We start from the raw sequence: 21,098 nt of genomic DNA, 5'->3' as shown, positions 1-21,098 counted from the left end.
GAATAATTTATACAAGGCTTCTCCAATAGGCTGTGAATAATTGATGTTCGTTTTCTTCAGTCATTATTTCCCAATGTGTTACCAGGAACTAGACTGAATCTTAATTAAAAAAATAAAAAAGTCTGTCTAAGCTGTTTAGTCTTAGAAATGTGATCATACTGAAACCTGATACAACTTGGGCAAGAGTACCTTTTGTGGAATACCTTTGCATTTCATAGGAATACATAACTTTTCCTTTTATCCAAAAAATAATGAAATACAGCAAAGCTTTTTTTCAGTTCACCTCTTTTCCCCAGCTGGCCTGGCACATAGGACTCTTTATTATCACTTTATTGCATCATTTGGACACTGAAAGGTGTGGGTTTGGAATGGAAATAATCAATTCACAGCAGTGTGGTGTAGAGAGCAGGAATGCAGCAATCACCAAGAGCTTAGGAAGCACATTTGCTACCAGGGTTTGAGCAGCCATCCCAGTGGAGATGGCAGGAAACAGATCTGGAGGTGAGTGAGCATCTCTCCAGCCCTACTGACTCCATCAGGCACATTTTCACTGCTCATCAACCAAAGTGGTTCTAGTGCCATTTGATGGTCTCTGCACACACACACAGCCCTTGCCTCTCATCCCTCTACCAAGCCACAACCAATCTCAAGGTCTTGCCAGCTGCTTCCCTCTTGAAAGAGAAATTAGTAACTCAGAGGAATTTCTTTTTAACTTTTTAAATTACATTTTGTACACAACCAAGGTGAAGAATTCATCAAAAGACACTAAGGCCAACCTTTCTCCTCATAAACTCAGTACACACATCAACATGCAGCTCCCAGTAACTCTTCCCCAGAGAAGAGAATTAAATTCTGAGGGTTCGGTGCAAACTCTTCAGCTTTTTAACTATTTACCTAATTTTTTTTTTAATCTCTCCTTCAAAAAGTTAACAATGTGACTCCTTTTGCAAAGATAGAGTCTTGCTCATGCACAGAGTAAAAATTATGGAAAAAACACTTGTAAAACTGGGGTATGTCTCATGGAAATGCCATGAAGTCTAGCCACAAGCTTCAGCCCAGGTGAGAAACCTAATAGCATCAGTAAGACTCACATACCTGGCTGGAGTCAGGAACATGAATTGGCAGGGATGCTCAAAGAGCAACAGGAATAAGCATCTGCTTGAGTGCTTTGCTAAATCACAGCCTTTCAATAGCAACTCTCAAACTGTGCTGTGCACACCCCTGCTAGCTGAACAGCTTTGCTCCATGGCAGCCCTGCATTAATGTGTGTGTGCACACAAAATTTGCAGATGCCTCCTGACTCCAGGGGAGTGAGGAGCAGGCCCAGCTCTTACCTGCTTGTGATATCCAACTTTACCAAAGACTGAGAGAACATCAAACTCAAAACCTTCATTTAAGTTTTCTGTTATGAAAGAAAAATGCTAAAACTCCTGCTGATCACTTAAATTGCCCTAAAGAGTTATAAAGTGAACAGCCTCAAAATGGTCATTTTGCCTAATTGAGTCTGCAATTAGCAGGAAGATCCCTATCTCCTCCTGTGGTATCCTGGGAGCAGATTACACAAGTTAGAATACACTCAACAAACACAGCTCAGTAGCAATAAATCAGGTCAAATTCTGCTCTCAGACTCCAGTAAAGCCCATAGTAATTGAAGACAGCCTATTTTATGAAGTCGGTGGAGCTTTTCACATTTCTCATTTGCTACAGGCTCACACAAATATCTTCAAAACTGAAGCACATTTCTGATTTCAAAGAAGTTGCTCCCACCTTAGTGGCACCAGGTGAAGGTGCACTTTGCTAAGCAGAGCCACAGAACCATTGAGGTTGCAAAAGACCTAAAAGCATCCAGAAAAAAAGATCTAAAAGCATAAAGTCCAACCATTAACCCAACACTTCCAACTCCAACAATAAACCATGCCCCCAGGTGCCGCATCTAAATGGTTTTTCAACACTTGCAAGGATGGTGATTCCACCACCTCCCTGGGCATCCTGTTCCAATAATATGATCAAGTTCTAGATTATCAACTTTTTTTTTTGTCTCTTTTCTTAAGAAATCATCCTGATTACAACTGGAATTTTGATGCTGACTATAATAATGACCCTATCAGCTCTTGAACACAGCAAATCCAGCTCCTTTAAAAATGTTCCATTAGTTCCACTATAATTTCTTTATTATGCTCACAGCACTACAAAATGAGCAGACATTTATGAGATAAGGAGATGAGGTACAACCTATTCTTGCCTAGGATGGCAAAAAAGAACTAATATTCTGTGGAATAAGAGAGATAATATATTAAGATGGTATGAGGTCAAAATGTGAACCCTTTCAGCTCTTTTTTAGCAAGAAGGGAAGGGAAGGGAAGGGAAGGGAAGGGAAGGGAAGGGAAGGGAAGGGAAGGGAAGGGAAGGGAAGGGAAGGGAAGGGAAGGGAAGGGAAGGGAAGGGAAGGGAAGGGAAGGGAAGGGAAGGGAAGGGAAGGGAAGGGAAGGGAAGGGAAGGGAAGGGAAGGGAAGGGAAGGGAAGGGAAGGGAAGGGAAGGGAAGGGAAGGGAAGGGAAGGGAAGGGAAGGGAAGGGAAGGGAAGGGAAGGGAAGGGAAGGGAAGGGAAGGGAAGGGAAGGGAAGGGAAGGGAAGGGAAGGGAAGGGAAGGGAAGGGAAGGGAAGGGAAGGGAAGGGAAGGGAAGGGAAGGGAAGGGAAGGGAAGGGAAGGGAAGGGAAGGGAAGGGAAGGGAAGGGAAGGGAAGGGAAGGGAAGGGAAGGGAAGGGAAGGGAAGGGAAGGGAAGGGAAGGGAAGGGAAGGGAAGGGAAGGGAAGGGAAGGGAAGGGAAGGGAAGGGAAGGGAAGGGAAGGTCCAAACTCAGAGTCTGGACTGTAAATCATGCAGCATATGGTCAGGCTGGCAGAAGAGCCTGATGGTAGTCACAAAAACAGGCTGCAGTGCAGTGTCAGCAGGAGCACCATGCCAAGTGCTGCTCCCACTGCCAAATCTCAAAAAGTCCCCATTATACACTGCCTACAGCCCCACACCAAACCAAAGGGCTCCCAGAGATCCCAGTCATCGGGGGTGGAGAAAAGGGCCTAGCCCTAAAGGATGCTGCTCCCGGGGACTGCCATCAATATTTTCCATTTAAAAAGCCAAGAAACTGCCCTGATGGCAGTGATCCTTATCAGCTAAACTCCCTTCCTGCTATCAGACTCATGGAGGGATCAGAGGGAGATCTGTGGTAATTAAAAATGAAGGAGATCAAATTAGTAAAGCACATTCCCAACTGTCAGGAGTGATTCAGAGGTCTGGATTCTGCAGAAGGAGGATCTCTGTCTGCCACTCCCACCTCCCTGTATGTACCCGACCTCCAGAACAGTATTGGGAAGATGCCCAGAGGGGATACCTTAAATGGGAAGCAGAGGAGAGCCAGAAGAGCTCTAGGAGTAATAAATATTACCTTTTCCCTGGCCAAAATCTTTCTGGATTTTTAATGCATCTCTTCACAGGAACCCTTGCAACCGTGATGTGGCAGCACCAGAAATGTGACTCAGCTCTGAACAAACAGAAACCTCAGAGAGATGCCCAAGCAGTCTGGTGTGGCCATGACACAGGTGACACAGCTGTGGCCAGCCCCACAGAGGTACCACACCATGCACACAGGCTGCAGGGTTTGAAAGTGGTGATGACTGCAGCCCCACAGAGGAAGGAAAAAACAGAGGGGGGTGAAATACAGAACAGGGCATGCTGCAACTGCAGAGCTGCTGCTGCAGCTTCCCTTACATATCTGGGTCACTGCTTAGCAGGACTTCCTACAGCACCACAAAAATCTGTCATGTCAGCCTCCTCCTTCCTCCCCACCTACATGGGAGAGATGTGGAGGGCAGGAGGGCAGCAGGAGGGGAAGGTGGATCATTCCTCTGCTCTGTGCTCATAGAAAGAAAAAAATATAAAAATCCTTCTCCTAGTAACCAGGTCACAAAGCAGTCAAAATATGACAGCCCTGTCTACTGAGGACACTCTCTTCTCTGCAGGTAAGCTGTGCTGATGAAGTTTCTGAAGACTCAAAAATGGGGTAGGATCCTGGCAGGCTTTGGAGCCTACAGCACTTTCAGGGAATGTTGAGGCTGTGCTCAGCAGGACACAGTCAGCTGTGATTTGCAGGTCACTGTGTGCTCCAAAATGCAGCAGAGCACAGAGACACGCAAGCTAATTTGAAATGGTTTCATCCAAATGAGAAGCAGTAAAACACAACATCCTGAACATGAGCACATCTCGGGACACCGACTGAGCTCTGATGCCACAGTCCAATTGCTCCAGATATGAGAAGCACCTGAGCTAACACATTTTTAGCAATCTCAAATGTCTTTCCACTCCACTAGAGGCCACAGTCTAGACGTATTTACAAAGCAGCAGACATTTAACATATTGTTATGCCATCTTTCACATTTCTAGTTCAGACACAATTTAAAGAGAGGGACTGCTGAGCATTTGGAAGAAGGAGAGGTTGGCACAGTATTCTCAGGATTCAAAATTAATGACAGACTGCACATCACTTCTCTTTTCAGGGAGCAGTAAAGACCAGCGGCAGATATTCCCAACCAGCAGCATTTCTGAGTAGATGGACACAACTGCAAACATTGTGAAGTCAGCAGTGATGGCAGATGTGCTCCAAAAGAAATCACTTTCTCATAGAGATTCCCTCATACCATTGTGTCCACTAAGAGCTCTACTAACCCCAAGGAAACAATAAAAAAAACACTGTAAGAACTCATGCTATTTCACAACTGCAACTGCTATACAAGTGCAACCCTCTCTTAAAGGCAGAGACATTGCTGGCCACAGGGTATCTCAGGACTAATAGATGCTGAACACAACTTCTGAAGATAGCAGACCTCTGGAAGGGGGAAACTGGAAGCTGGAAATTGTCCTACCCAGAGTGATTTTACTGTAGGCCCTGATTCTGCAGGTTGAAGGACCAAGGAGAAACCCAAGGGGACTCCAGGATTCTACCAAATTCCAGAACGAGCCCCAGTTTCTATGTCCTGGCATAGGGTAGGACTTGAAAGATGTAGGAGAATCTGAATAAATTTGTAGAATGTCCAGAAAGACTCAGCTCAGAGGATATGGCGTAGTTCTGGCATTTCTTCATAGACCTTGGGATAAAATAGCACCAGGCCTGAGAGAAGGAATGCATCTCAAAGGGCCAATAATGTGAGTTGTGTGCAAACCCTGGCCAAGCCTGCAGCACAAATCTCACTCTGCACACAATCCACAAAGAACATGACTTGTAGAAGCCTCAGATACAGAACCTTTTGTTTTCCTTAGGCTGCAGAAATTCATGCTTTTAGAGTAAGATGTCCTTGGTACAGCTGCTGCATTGTCAGGTGAGACAGAAGCCACCAGCTTAGAGAATGTGACAAGGAGATATCTGTTAGCACCTTCAACACAACTCATCATCAACAACAGACCCCACATGCAAACTCCAGAGGTTTTTTGGGCAGTCACTTTTCAAAAGCTGCCTCTCCCAGTTTATCCCACCCACTGGAGAATGGACTGTCAGCCAAACTCTCTGCTGGTTAAAATATTTTACAGCAAAAACCACTACGCTAACCAAGCTGAATATGAAAGGTGTTCCCCACACATTCCCACAGTGACTGACTGCTGTTGACAGATTCATGTTTTCAGGCTGAAAGATTGGTTGTTCTTTAAGCAAAAGGTGAAAGACTAAGAGATGAGAAAACCTAAAATTACTTTTGCCATCAGGACATAGCCAGACAGCCCCTGCTGCCAGTTAATTTACTACACACAGAAAGAAAATACACAACTCCAAGAGCCCAGGGAGATGGGATCTGAGGGGTTCAGTAAAAAAGTCAAACATCTGATTGCTTCTCAAACCAGCTGAATTGCCATGGGATTTAACAGCAACACTACAAGAAGGAGAAAAGTTTTCCAGTATATTTAACAGAATTCTGTATTTTGGTGTATAATATCAGAGCCCATCTCCCAGGAAAAGTTTTCACCTTGTCTAGCAGGGGCCAGATATTGAAAAGCCAGATTCATCTATTGTTATAAACCAGCTGAATTCTCATTGGAATTGATTTAAGACCAGAAACAGGCACAAACAATAGAAGATGGAGAGGAAAGTGAACCATTTGTCAAGATCTGTAGCAGAAAGTTGAGGATAGTGTAATATTGCTGGACCTAAACCATTTATCACAAGATTTAAGAAGAAATAACATACATCACAAAAAAATAGTTATACCTATGTCCTCCAGGGTACACCAAAAGTGGTTGTGCAGCAGAAGAAATAAAACTATCAGCTCCTTTATAGTGCAGGCAGCAAAAAGTGATAGGCTTGAAGTGTAACAAGGGAGACTCAACAGCAGAAAAATCTTTAACAGGAGGGAAAATGAAAAGAACTAAATATATGAGCAAATATCTGGAGAGCTTCTGGGCTCTTCATCACAAGAGGTGCCTGAAAACAGCCCAGCCAAATATCAGCCATGAATGACAGTCATTGCTACTACAGCTATTTGGGCTGGAGGGTGAGCTATGGGATCACCTGAGGTGCTTCTCAGGTCTAGATTTCTGTAATTGAAAAAGCCCATCCGAAGGATATACAGAGATTCCACATTTAAAACCTTGGAAACTAAATCCAAATACCAGGAATGACACATTCTCAAATGATGCTTGGAAGCAGTCAGAAACCTTCCAGTGATCAACACTGCTACAGAAAACATTTATGCACCTCACACTGGAACACAGAGAAATGAAAATAAACCTTTAGAGGAGCAGAGTCAGAAGTGAGTAAATCTGACATCTGCTGCAATAGAACTGAAAAGACATAGCCATTGTTCATCCTGTTTGTCAGATACAATAATTTATACCCTCAGGTATAAATTACTGCTAGGATCTTTTGTGGAGAGAATTGCTGGAGCAAGGAAGTGTGATAGGAAAGAGCATTCAGACTGGGGAGCAATGAAACAGTGAGGATTGTGTTTGCAGAGCAGCAGTTTGTTTATATCCCCCAGATGCAAAAAAGTGTTTCAACATTAAAAAAAAAAGCAGAACCAAGTGATATGAAAACACTCCAAATTGTTAAAAAATAAACACATAAATAAATAAAATGCAGGAGATTTATCATAAAAATAACTGAGGCAAATAAGACATTTACCATTCTTTGTAAAGAATTCAGGTCATAAATTAGCTAAATAATGAAATTCTGTTTATAAATTAGCTAAATAATGGAAATAACGCAAATGTGGACACTATGCAAATATAGTTTGACCACTGGTGGTCACCATTTTGGCCAATACAGCTGTAAATGACTGGAGAGTAGGGGAGCTCAAGACAAGCAACCACAGCTCTTTGGAGGATGCTGTCAGAGATGTGTTTGTGAATCAGCATACAAGGGTACCTGCAGCAGACAGTGCCTTTCATGGATACACTGCACAGACAATCCCTGCTCCACATCTCCAGCAGGCAGAAAGCTGGCTTGGAGGGGAAGGACAACTCAGGGAAACTGGGGACATCAGTGACAACCTTACAAATGTAAACAGCACAAAAAAGCAGTAACAGTCTGTAAAATGAAAAGTCACAACATACTGCATTCCTTCCCTCTCACGGGGTCAGGCAGTCCAGAGCACTCCACGGCCGGGTTGGGGACAGCCACCCTCCACCTGGAGCCACTGCTGTCGCACTCCGTGTACTCGAAGTGGTAATCTGTCTGCAAGCAATCACAAAGAGGTTCAGTTTCATCATAACATTTGCATATTAAGCTCATTAATCAAGGCTGGGATTAGCAAACTCAGTTGTAATTAAACCAGAGAGGAAGTGGCTGGTGTGGAACACACTGTGCAGCTCTGATGATTGCCGTGTCTCATCACAGAGCAAGCTCTCACCAGATGCTGTGCAGCACAAATGCTGGGGCAGAAGAGGGATTTGCAAAAGCACTTGATAGACAGGAGGCAGATTCCACTGGAATTTTTTTTTCCCAGTCTCTTAGAGCAGGATTGATGGAAAATTCCTGTCCATCACAGTATCTGATCTACAGCAGCCAAGGAGGTTTCCTCTTTGATCAATGGAGCAAGCCACACTTGAGCACAAGTCATCCCATGATAGGCTGGGATTCCAGATAGGGGAATGATTCCTCCTGCAAGAGCCTTTCCCTCTTTGTCAGTTTCAGAGGAATCCCAGGCAAATTAGGGCAGATAAACCTCAGTATGGGGATACCTGAAAATGTCATCCAGGGTCAGCTCTGAGGAGCACCTCAAGGCAAAATTGTGGCATGAGGAGAGATCAGTCCCCTGGTCTCTGGGGCTGAGATAAGCCCTGGGCAGACTCAGTGAAATAGAGTAAGAAACTTCCTAGTTAGCTAGGAAAGAATATTAGCTATTTGTCTTATTAATAGTATTGATTCAGATCCCACATATAATCTGGACTCGCATTTAATTACTTTTTTTTTTTGTGTTTATAGCTCTGTTTTCAAATTCATAGCCCAGAAATTTGTGATTAAAATAAACCTCAGGAACATCTCATTTCTCAACCAGTTTGGGTGGAGTTGGCAGAAATGGTGAATAACCTTCTTCAGAAGGAACAGACCCATGTTCAAATAACATGCAAGCTTCATAAGATGGTTTCATATGGGTAAAGCCACCTCCAGCTCCCTCTGCAGTTAATCAAGGTAAAATATTGGTTCTGGTCCAGGGCAAATTTGGAAGATGTACCAAATTTGGGTTCACATGCCTATTTGTAGACACCTGTTACAGAGGGGACAAGGAGATAACACCTCCTAGAAACACTTCTTTCTCCCCACTGGCTACAGAGGAAAACTAGCCACTTAATTTGGATGGAGTCTTCTCCATTTCCTCAGGGGAACCCCACCTCCAACACTGCACATCCCTTCCTGGCCCATGAAAGCACCACCTAAAAGAATGGTAATGAGAAAACTTAGCCACAGGCTCCATGTTTGAGAAGCTTTGGGGCAGCCTGGCGTGGTGATCCATAAAGTCTGGTGGGCTCCTTTCAGTTTATCTGTCTTTTCCAGGCAGGACTGGCCATGAGCCAAGGAGGGGAGGCAGTGGCTGTGTCTGCAGCCCCAGGCACAAGAGCTTTGGGTTGCAGACACAGAGCTCTTCAACCAGAGCTCTCCAGCTGCTGCAGCTCACTCTGACTGCAGCAATCCCACACAAGGGGCAGCAGAAATCTGCCTTCCTGCCATGACTGCAGACATCAGGCCCTAATTCTGCTGCCCTAGGAGGAGCAGCTCTGTGCACACAGGGATTATTTTGGGGGCAATCTTCTCCTGTTCCTTTCCTTGCAACTGACGTTGTGATGGAGCAGAAGAAGGGGGAGCCGGTGGATAAGAGTGGATCCATGCTGGCTCTGATGTAGATTGGTTAATTCCTGCAAATATTCAGTTGACTCACATGGAGAAGACTTGCAATGTTGCTGGACTTAAACCATTTATCACAAGATTTAAGAAGAAATAACATACATCACAAAAAATAGTTATACCTATGTTCTCCAGGGTACACCAAAAGGGGTTGTGCAGCAGAAGAAATAACACACTCTCAAATGATGCTTGCAAGCAGTCAACACTGCTACAGAAAACATTTATGTACCTCACACTGGAACACAAGGATATTTTGGGGGCAATCTTCTCCTGTTCCTTTCCTTGCAACTAACATTGTACATGATAGAGCAGAAGAAAGGGGAGAAGACAGATAAGAGTGGATCCATGCTGGCTCTGATATAAATTGGTTAATTCCTGCAAATATTCAGCTGGCTCACATGGAGAACGGTTGCAATTCTCCTCATTTACTTGCAGGAAAACAAACAATTCTGAGTTTAATACTTCTCCTACTGTTACCATAGCTCTCCAGAGATATTCAGATGTTAATAAAGTTCTACCTAAACATCATTAAAGCCTTTGCTATTTTGCATCCAGGTGCAAATAATAATCTGATTCCTCTGGAATTAATATTTTCATGGCTGAATAATTATCTTTGTAGCTTAACCAATGGTTTAGAATCTTAACTTGCAGCACAGTGGAAAGGAAAACTATTTGTCTCAAAAAAACCAAACCCATACCAACACAGGAAATATGATAAAACACAGTGCCAACTCTACAACTATACTCAATTATAATATGTATTTTCCCCCTTCATCTCATTATGCAATCTTTCAGGAATACATTGAAAAAATATTCCTGAATCATCTCAGTATAAAATCTGCCACAAGGCAAGCAGAATACACAAATGTAATAGATTCATCTCCTAGTTCATATGATTGAAGAAAAAAAATGTGTCTATTAAATTAAATATGCAAGACTGGAGTGAAGCAAAGAAAAGGATATTGAAGTGCTCTGACTTACTTTCAGATCCATTTTCTATTTAATATCAGATTTTTAAAAAATTACAGCAAGCAGTTTGAAGTCAACAATGCAGGTTGCTCTCATAGCCACCTTCTCAAAGCATATTTCAGTGACACTGAGCCAGCAATGCAATCCCTCTGCAGCCAAAGCAGTCCCAAAAGTGGGGCAGCTGTGAGGGGCACATCAAGTAGTGCAGAAACATCCCCTCTAACAGCTCTGTAACTGTCAACTACCAACAGAGATTCAAAATTCAGGACACTAACAAAAATTATTAAGAATAAAAGGTATCTGCTCTCCTTCCATGTTCAGGCAGATAAGTTTTCACCCCTCCATGGAAAGCTCTCCAGCTTTAACCAGTCAGGTGAGGTTCCTGGAGAGACGGACCCAACACATTATTCCCTCTCATCATCCCATCCCTGGGTGTAGCTGTGTCCACAGAGGAGCCACAGGACTCAAAAGGTTTGTGTAGCAGAACAAGAGTTCTGTGTGGTTTCTTTTCAAGACTTTTCCCTGTACTATGCTCAGTTCCCATGTGGATGAGTGGCTGGGGGTTTTTGTTTGTTTGTTTTCTATCTAACTTTCAACTCAGGTTGGTGTCTGAAAACACCTCTATGGACATGGCCTTTATCTGATAAATGACTGTAGTCAGGACTCTTCAAATTAACGTTTGCCTTTGGTTGTGCACACATGCATAGCTCCAAAAATCTCTGTCAGCTACCAATGCTACTCTCTCAAAACCAGAGAACCACAGAATGGTCTAGGTTGGAACATTAAAGATCATCTAGTTCCAACCTTCCTGCAAAGAACCTGCAAAAAAAAATTGCCCAGGGAAACCATAGATACCTCATTCATGAAAGTGTTTGAGGCCAGGCTGGATGGGGCATTGAGCAACCCAGGATGGTGGAAGATGCCCCTGTGTTGTCTTATACGTTAAAAGTTATCATTATAGCATAAGGATTCCATATCACCTTTCATGACTCCTTGATATTTATCATAGGCAGCTCCTGCAAGCACTGACTGTTCCTGGTCCTTGCAGCAGTCAATTGACTCCAGTTCCCACCAACCCACTCTTTTATAACACTCTTCTTATTTGCTACAGGTGTGGCCTGTTAACATCAGGCCTGCTCCTAATCTTTAGTAATTGCTCCAGCTGCAACTCTTTAGGGGATAAGATTACATTCTATACCACCTTCATTTACCCATACTGTATCCCCTTACATCCCTGCCCATGGCACAGGGTTTGGCATGAGATGTTTAAGGTCCCTTACCAACACAAACCATTGTGATTCTGTGATTCAATGATTCTATGAAGCAAACACTGAGGCCCAGCTGTATCCATATTCAATAACCAGAATACATTTGTGCTGCCTCACAGGCAGGGCAGCAGCTTACAACTTCAGCTTTAAATTCACCAGCCTGGCTCCTCGTGCTGGTGAATGTGACTGCAGGAGCCCCTGGTTCAGCTGCATGATCCAGCAGCTCCAACTTCAGCAGCCATGGTGATGTCCTCAGCCCCCAGCACAGCTCAGGTCCATCCCTGTGAGCTGCAGCACCCACAGCTTCCATCACACACAGTGTTTGCAGGAATGTCTACTGGGAATTGCCCTTTAATGCTGCTTACAGGGCTCAGAGCCTCTAATCTGACTCAGGAATTTGAGCTCCCAAATATAGAAGGCTGACCATGGAGCCACCACAGCACCATGGGACACTTACAACACCTTTGTTCCTCATGGAAAAAATTGTGTTGGGATTTCCTCACAGAAATTGAGGCAATTGTTGCCATTATGTTGGAATTTCCTCATGGAATCATAGAATGGCTTGTATTAAATGGAACATTAAACATTGTCTTCTTCCAACCCCATGACAGAAAACTGTCTTCACCCACCAGTTCTCTGAAGTGAATTTCATGGCAAATCCATTGCCAGATGTTATCTGTTGCCAGCTACTACGCTGGCTTTGCTTTCAATATTTTTTCCCACTATCATTCACTCATACAGTATCTTTACATTTGGCCACAGGCCTGTTTTAATTTTAACTGTAATTCTGACTCTGTTTTATTACTTTTCTGCACTTGGCCTTCATCTTCTAAATATGTCCCTCCTCCAGATATAGCATTTCCTGTTTTATTGATCATAATTCCTAGCATTTGGCAAAACCTGCTTGAATTTCAGACCCAAAGAGGAAGTTTCCATTGGAAAGTGTATCTCAGGAAAAACTAACAACATCCCACATAGGGTTAAACTTGGAAAAAATGCAATTTTCTAAATGGAAAATTGATGCAGTTCCAAAAAACCGCTCAGGATCAATGTGTAGTCCTCAGCATTAAATTTCAAATGAAAGGTTAATAGTAACCTGAAAAATGCTACCAAAAATAGGCATGTGCATTTGCTTTACCCTGTGTGCTGAATTTTTCTTTATTGTTCTTGGAGAATTAGTGAAATCACATCAGCAGCACCATGCAAAGCTGTAATGAGAAACTCTCTGACCTACACATGCTCTCTTTGAAGGACACCCTGCACAAAAAGAAGCCCTTGTGCATGCACATGACGTCAAAGAGGTGGTGCCCTGGTCACAGCCCTGCCAGGGGGAGGAAAACAGGACAGAATGTTTCCAGCACCCTCTGCTCCAAGCCCATCAATATGGGGTCGATGGTGTGGGCCTGGCATCCCTGCACGCATCCTGGGAGAGCTCCAGCAGAGATCTCCTGGCTCCCTGGGGCACCCACACCTCCTGCCCTGCAGCCCTTCCCCAGCTCCAGCCCACCAGGAGCAAGGTGTGTGCCACCCTGTGTCCCTGCAGCCCCACTGCCCCCATCTCACACAATTTTTGGCTTCACTTCAAGTGGTACCAAGTGTCCTGCCGTGCCCAGCTCCCCAGGCTCTGTGCTTGTAATGTTAGATGTTTCCAGACCTCTACATCTGAGCTAGACATCTCACAGTCCTCCACAAGAGTTGACTGACACAGGCATTTCCAGGGCACAGATCCTCTGTCTTAAAGTAAAAGCCTATTTCAGGGCATTTCTGAAACTCTACAAGTATTGTTTTCTTCTCCACTGACTGGAAATCTTCCTTCCAGACAACCCCCACAGCAATGAGCTTTCTCCATGACCAAGAGCAACACTTCTTCAGTGCCCTTCCTATTTTTCTGTACCAATTTCTTCATTCCTGTCTTTCACATAGATGGGAGATGCCTTGCACTCCTTCCGCTTAATTAGAAATGATGAGCAGAGAGGGTATAAGCCCTTAAAACCAGTTCCCAATGCACTGAACCCTCAGAATGGGCAGAAAACACTGAATGAAGCCCAGGAGCAAAGAGCATTTGCCATATCTGCTACGGAACACGACAGCAAAAGGCTCCTGCAATTTAACAGCTTGCTCTACTCCTGTTGTTTTCCAACCACAGACATCCCTGAGTCAAATAAAAAACAAAAAACAAAACAAACTAACAAAAAAAAGGAGAGAAGAAAAAGAAAAAGAAAAAGAAAAAGAAAAAGAAAAAGAAAAAGAAAAAGAAAAAGAAAAAGAAAAAGAAAAAGAAAAAGAAAAAGACTTTTCTATGCTACCTGGCCAATATTACTAACCAAAACCTCTCCAGAGGTTGTTACTCCTTCGCTGAACGTGGACTTCTTGTTCCACTGATAATTTTGCTTAACCCGATTAACTGCACACAATGCTATTAAAAGATACTGCTTGCCAAAAGGGGCATCCATAATCTTTGCAGACCTCTGTGCTGTCTATATTTACATATACAATAGGGATTAGTTGGGTATTTATTAAAAAAAACCCAACCCTCCTCACAAATAAAATCCTCTTTTAAGGAAAGAATGGCTTTCCTCTTTTAAGGAAAGAAGGCAGAGATAAGAAGGGAATCCAACCTCACTGAGCACTGCTGTGATTCCCCCCAGACAAATCTCAATGAAAATGAGTCAACATTTTCACTTCCCTGCTACACCAGGAAATGTCACCCCAAAAGACAGCAGATGCAGAGAAATGGCATTCTCCCTGCATGGCTGTTTCCCAAGTCTGGCATCCATAGCATTAGCACACTCAGGGATGATGCTTTCAACACTCTGAGACATCTCCAGAGCTTTCAAGGGCTGCTTATCGGTCACTTCCAACTCAGGCCTTGAAAAGGAGAAGCAAGTTCCCATTTCTTGTTAGTTTTGAGTTTCTAGCCCTTCCTCCTCTTTTACTACACTCATTAATTGTAATTCTATCCCAAATATCCCTGCTGCCCCTCTGTGCTCCTATCAGCCCAGCCCATGAGGAAGCAACAGACCCCTGAGTCAGTAGGGCTGTCACATCACTCCTCCAGACCTAATGCCCAGCTCTACACCTCCCCAACATGAGCACATTCCCCTTTAATCTCCTTTGAAATTACTTATATCAGTGATTTTCGGCTGAAAATTTGAGCCAGGTTTTCATTTATTCTTAAATCCCCAAATTCCTAAAGACATTTACGCGTATTCCATCACATTTCTCTTTTCTGGACCCCTAATTCATTTGAGGCTGTTTTGGCAGTAAGAATCTCAGACCTAATTGCATTACTTAGAACTTCACAAGGCAGCTGCATATATTCAGACTTTCTAAAAATCAGTCTATTTGCATCTTGAATCTAATTCATGCACCAGGTTTCAATCACCAGAAGCTGAGGTTGGAACACTGCCAAAGCCATCTGCAAATTAAAGATGAACTGAAGAGGTTTACTGAATGAAAGCCAGAATTCAGCAAAAATATATCATCAATATTTGCTAGGAATCAGAATAAATGACATTTTACTAAGTTTTTATATAACCTATTTGAATGTAAACCAGAATTCCAACCCAAATGTGTTAAAACAAATGTCCAGTTGTCCTAGGCCAGTGAGCAGTGACCTACAGTGGCCAGATGTCTGCAGAATGATGGGTGAAGTTCAGAGAGCCATGAGCAGCTCTGTCAGCAGGAGGAAGACAGGGACAGCCCTTAGCAATGTTTACAAACAACAACTGATAAAGAAGTGTTTGGATGAATGAATATAGTGCCCTATAGGGGGACAGAATATAGGTAAATAAAGGTGGTATAGAAAGTAATCTTACCCCCTAAAGAGTTGCAGCTGGGTTAATTATTAAGGCTCAGCAGCAGGCCTGATTTTAACTGGCCACAGCTGTAGGCAATAAGAAGAGTGTTATAAAAGAGTGGATTGGTGGGAACTAGAGTCGGTTGGCTGCTGTGAGGATAAGGAAGAGTCAGTGCCTGGAGGAGATGCCTACAAGAAACATCAAGAAGGCACAAAACTCTGGCAACATGGAACCCTTGCAATGTACTGACAATAGAATTCTTGCACTATACACACAACAGTGTCCCACTGGAAATAAAAAAGACATTCAGCTCTCACACTAACCAGGCCAAAGGACTTCCTTTGCTCTTGGTGAACCTGCTGCAGCATGGGATAGAGATAACCAGGAGGTGGTTCCAGCGCATCCCAGATGTTCAGAGTAGGACACAGGAACTGCACCCATTTCTCCCTCCACAGCTGGAGTTTGTACAGACTCCTTTCCACACAAGTACCTGAGTTAGGTGGGACAAGTCCTTGCTGTTCTCTCCTGCTGCACCCAGCTGGCACCTGCTGGGCTGCCAAGGGCATTCATTGGGCTGCCATGGACATTCTGAATGTGCTGGTGCAGCCTCTGAACAGCTCCCAGTCCACCGCTCACCTGAACCTCCCAGAGATGCTTGTCATAGAAATCATGTGCTATTACTGCAGCAGGGTTTTAAATTAAGAGATTGCAGAGTTAGAAGGGCATTTCAGAAACTATTTAGTCCATGTTCTTGCCCCCCACACCTAAACCATTCCTGACAGAAGTTTGCCTAACCTTTTAGCAACCTCCCAGTGACAGATATTGCCCAGCTCTGCAGGGTGAAGCTCACAGTTATTGGCTCAATAAAACAATGCTAATGCACTCAGAGCATTCATCAGGCAGCTAATGAAGCAGATATCATCAGCCAGGAAGCTGAACAGAAGAGCTGAAAGAAATATCTAGGGGTGGAGAGTTTATTTGTCAAAAAGTGCAGCCCCAAAGATACCATTTCAGCATATAAAGAGATTCAGAGAGCATGGCTGGCCCCAAAGGCTGGCTGCATCCCTCAAAGAAATCACATTTACTATGCTATACAATTCTATATATTTAGTACATTGTAACAGTGTTCACAGGGATCTTAGGATGAGGGAAGAGATGAGGATCTGACTCCATGTTTGAGAAAGCTGATTTATTATTTTATTATATATATTATATTAAAACTACAGTAAAAGAATAGAAGAAAGGATTTCATCAGAAGGCTAGCTAAGAATAGAAAAAGAAGAAATCAATAAAAAAGGCTTGTGGCTTAGACAGAGAGTCTGAGCCAGCTGACTGTGATTGGCCATTAATTAGAAACAACTCTATAAGACCAATCCCAGATGCACCTGTTGCATTCCACAGCAGCAGATAATCATTGTTTACATTTTGTTCCTGAGGCCTCCCAGCTTCTCAGGAGGAAAAATCCTAAGGAAAGGATTTTTCATAAAAGATGTCTGTGACAAGTACATGATTAGTTGAACATAGTTTCTTAAGGACAGTGCATTCCCATGTAACAACATCAACTTCAAGAAACTGCAGGGCTGTGCTCTGAGCAGTTCTCTTGGCTGTCAGGGACCCTCCCTCTGGCTGGAATCAGTGGAGATTTCTGCAGCCTCACAGGGCAGCAGCCAGGTCAGAGACTGTCATCTTCCAGCAGAGATGGTGCTTCCTCACTCTGACACTTCTGCAGCCTTTGCCAAATCCCTTTCAGCAGCAGTCTAGTAATGGCTAGGAGAGTTCTTATTATCATTACCTTATTTTTCTTTTCAGGGACCATCTTCAGTCTGAAAAGGTCAGGTCAGCCAGCAGCCCTTTGACTATGAGAAATTCATTTTTCTTTTAAATAAAACTTCACCAAAAAATATGTGCAGCCCAACCCCAGCCATCTTTGAAAGTGTCTGGGATTATTTGTTTTTTTAATCTGCAGAAACAAGTAACCTCTAGTAAAACACTGTCTCTTTCATCCAGGGCCTTATCTGTTGCCCAGTTAAGTCAATAAAAGATATCCATTCACTTCAAAGGACAACAGGATGAGCCACAGTTAACCAGCTCATGTACTCATTACCCTGATGTTGTTTTAATAATGACCAGGTAATGGTCACTGTCATCCTTGCAAGTGAAGCTCTAGAGAAGGCAAAACCCTTCCTCTCTTTTAAAATAATCCCATTGAATTTCAGGGAAGGAGATACCAAACAGAGAATTCTACAGGATGGCACAAAAAGGCCCTCAAAAAGGTTATTTTCAGCCAGACAAACTGCATTTGCAGAGGCATATCCAGTGATGGCTTAATAAGCTAATAAGAAGTATTGAGCAGTTTGCCTGCCCCAAACCACATTTTTCTTTTCCTTTGTGTCAGCACTACATCTAAAAAGAAGCTGATCCATCATAAAGTCATTTTTTCTCCTAGTTTTCAGCAGAAGAGCTCCCTGCAGACTGTGTCAGCACTGCTGCGGACACAGGCAGGAGTGGCAATGGATGGCCAAGGCAGAAAGTGGACAGAGGAAGAAAAGCATTTTCAGTCAGGAACAGGACTGACCTATTGGTCCCGCAGACTTAGACTGGATTAAATTGGTGATGAAACTACTCCTTGATCCTGATGTCTTCTTTCCCAGCTTCCACAGCTTTATTATTCAAGGGTTTGGGTCTCTCAGGCACCACAGAACATTTTAATGAATATGGAAATTAACACAGTCTCTAGGGATACACATCTCCAAAGCCACTCAATAGAATTTCCAAATGCATATTCTGGTTCTTAGCAACAAAGCCTGACAAATCTTCATCAAAGAGAGACTTTTTAATGCTGTCAGACCACAGAAAATTGAGAGTTAAGAGAATAAGCTTTGTGCTTTAACTGCATCTTTGGTGAAATGCTGATTCCTGTTTCAAAACCTCCTATCCCTGCTTTACAGAAAGCAACTTGCAGGAAAGCCATCAAGAAGAAATTCAGACATGATTATGCACATTTGCATTGTATCTTAAGGCCTAAAATATTCTCTTCCTAAAGGAGAAAGAATGAGTTAAACCTCCCACCCTGCTCCATTGTCCCCCTATATCTGACTTGGGTGATTTGGAGATGGGGGAGTGAGGGTGTAACACATCTCAGATAAAGCATGAGATGGATGTAGCAAATGGCACCTTGTAAAAATGGCAGGAGACATCAAATCCTCGGGCAAACAGGGCTGGGTCTCCTTTACAGCAAGGTTATCATGAGCCAGAGGTGTAAATCCTACTTCTTCACCAGCTGCTGGCTCGCTTGAGGAGTTTCAGAGAAATGTTCACTCACCTGCCTTTCAAGTATAATCTCATTTGGCACACCTGGAGATGATACATTTCTCAGCAAATTATTCTGGGAACCAGACCACTTTATATTGTCTTACCTAATGCCAAATACTGAGACAGGTCAGGAGTGGAATCCAAAAGCTGAGTCCTTAAACAGATAATAAATGTCTTATCCACAGGCAAAGGGCAAAACCACAAACCAGATTTGAATTTACTAATGCAATTCCACAGTATTTTGCCCACTGTCTGCATGGCTTCTGGGAAATGGAAAGCTTGGAGCACTAATTTTCTTTACATTTAAGAGTCTGTAATAGGCCAGTCACAAGTGCAATAAAGAGGATACTTCTGCCAGGAGAAAGCTTGTAAAAACAGCAGGTTAATAACATGTTCTCTGTCTCTGGCAGGTCATTCCACATACAGCAGCCACCAAAAGCATCTACCAGAAAGAGGGAATAAGAAGTGAAATAGCATGGTGCAGAAAGCAGCAGAAGTTTCCCACTCCAGTTTCCTACCATCACATCCCTGTCATCATCTATCACAAGAAGTCCCATTCCAAGGCTGAAGGGATACTCCCTGCAAGCACTGGATTTTGGCTTCCACTGCTCAGGACTATGGAAAACAGTGCTGACTAAAGTCTTTGGAGTATGTTTGGTTTAGAATAGGATGCCAGTCAAATAAGAGCAGTTCAAGCATCAGGAAAACCACTTGAACTCAGGTGGGACCTGCTGCCAGGAATGGATTGAGGAGTTCTACCTCATCAGAAAACTTTTTATAATATCCATACCTGTGTCTCCTAAAATACCACCAAACTTTTTTAGCTGAAAGTTAAAAAGTTAGCTGTCTCAAGGGCAACACAACTTTCTCAGGTCACAAATAAATTTAAATGATGGTATAAAACTGTCTGGCTTGTTTCCAACAGAGAGGATAGAAGAGAAATGAGAGAGACATGTCCAATATCCAGCGATTCCGCTGGGAGGAAAATCTGCTAGACGTGATCAATTAATTCATTGTAATGAAGAGCACTGTAACCTGCTATCAATCATTTTTGTCCTGTGCTTTGTATCACATGGATTTCTAATACATGCACATGCCAGGGGACCTGGAGGAATGTTACTCAGCATGTCTTCCAACTGGCTTTTTTAGCTGTAAATCATGGGATTATTTGTTAACAAGTTGGGGATGTGTTAACAATCTGATGACATTTCATTTATGACTCTTGTCTAGGTAAACCTCCAAGGTGCACTAAATACAAGCAAATAAAAAAACCAGTCACCTTTAATGAGTGTGTGGGCACGTACACACCTGCTTGTGCATTTCTCTATACACACACAGCAACTCACACAAGGATAATTCTGTCATCATTTAACCCATGAGCTCCATCTCCCCTTGGCTGATAAAATTTGGTACAGCTCTGCTGCCTGCAGAGCCACACTGATTTACACCCACGGAGACTCCAGCTTCTTGTTTATCTTTTAACAGAATGACAAAAGGTTGTCAAAGTAACACACAGGTCTTGGGGGAAGTTTGGGGTACCTGATCATTGCTCCATGAGAGCCCCTGATGGTGCAGCCACAACCAAAACATCTTGGCTCTGCTCTCGAGCCCTTCCAGCAATGAGAGCTAATTAGGTGCTGCAGAATTAACTTTCATCTTCCACCTGTGTGCTGGTGGTGACTAATTGCATTCACAGAATGAATCAGTTCACCATAGCAAATAGACCAATAAATCCCAGCATGGACAAACAGGAGAAGATGCTCTAAGGATGGGATTGACCTCACCAGAACATGGATAGACAGAGCAAGGTCTTGAGGTATTCCCCCACATTTGAATCAAAAACTGCTCTGAGAAAGAGCTCCTGTCATAGCACAACACCTTGCTGCAGGTGGAGCCCTGGGCACAAATGCTGCTCCCTTCCAGGGTCCCACCATAGCTCCTGGGGTCTGTGGCATGGGCACATCAAGGAAATGCCCACAGTGCTGTGAAGGAAGATAGCAGCAAACTTCTGCCTTCTCTGCTTGCTAACACCCACTGAAATCTTGTGGCTAAATCCACGGCTGTATTTCCTCATGGGATTCAAAAGCCTATTTATTTTATCCCCTCCCTCCCCAGATGCTTTTAAGTTGTGTTACATATCACTGAAGTGCTGGTGCTCTGGGAGGAATATTAACATCAAATATAAATATAGGCATTACAACCAAAGCCATCTGTTCCTTTCTGTTGATTACAAATCTATTCTCCTCTCCCAGAGCTACTCCAGCCTCGTGATCTCTCCTGCAGCCTCTGTTTCTGCAGCACCCCAACAAATTGCAAATACACAGGCTTCACTCCAATTAACCTCTACGCAGGTTCAGACCAGCCACAAGA

At 43.3% G+C, this 21,098-nt stretch overlaps 1 protein-coding gene across 1 annotated transcript in view; it reads right to left on the bottom strand.

The window, feature by feature from the left end:
* The window catches only part of ELAPOR2 (endosome-lysosome associated apoptosis and autophagy regulator family member 2), a 111,009-nt gene that overhangs the window by 43,763 nt on the left and 46,148 nt on the right, over positions 1-21,098 (bottom strand). The window contains exon 2 of the mRNA XM_005489289.4: positions 7,591-7,711. Within this exon, the coding sequence (XP_005489346.2) occupies positions 7,591-7,711 (121 nt within the window). The remainder of the gene's footprint in view (positions 1-7,590; positions 7,712-21,098) is intronic.

Source organism: Zonotrichia albicollis, chromosome 4, assembly GCF_047830755.1.
Source record: "Zonotrichia albicollis isolate bZonAlb1 chromosome 4, bZonAlb1.hap1, whole genome shotgun sequence".
Lineage (NCBI taxonomy): Eukaryota > Metazoa > Chordata > Aves > Passeriformes > Passerellidae > Zonotrichia > Zonotrichia albicollis.
This window is presented reverse-complemented; position numbering and strand designations above follow the sequence as displayed.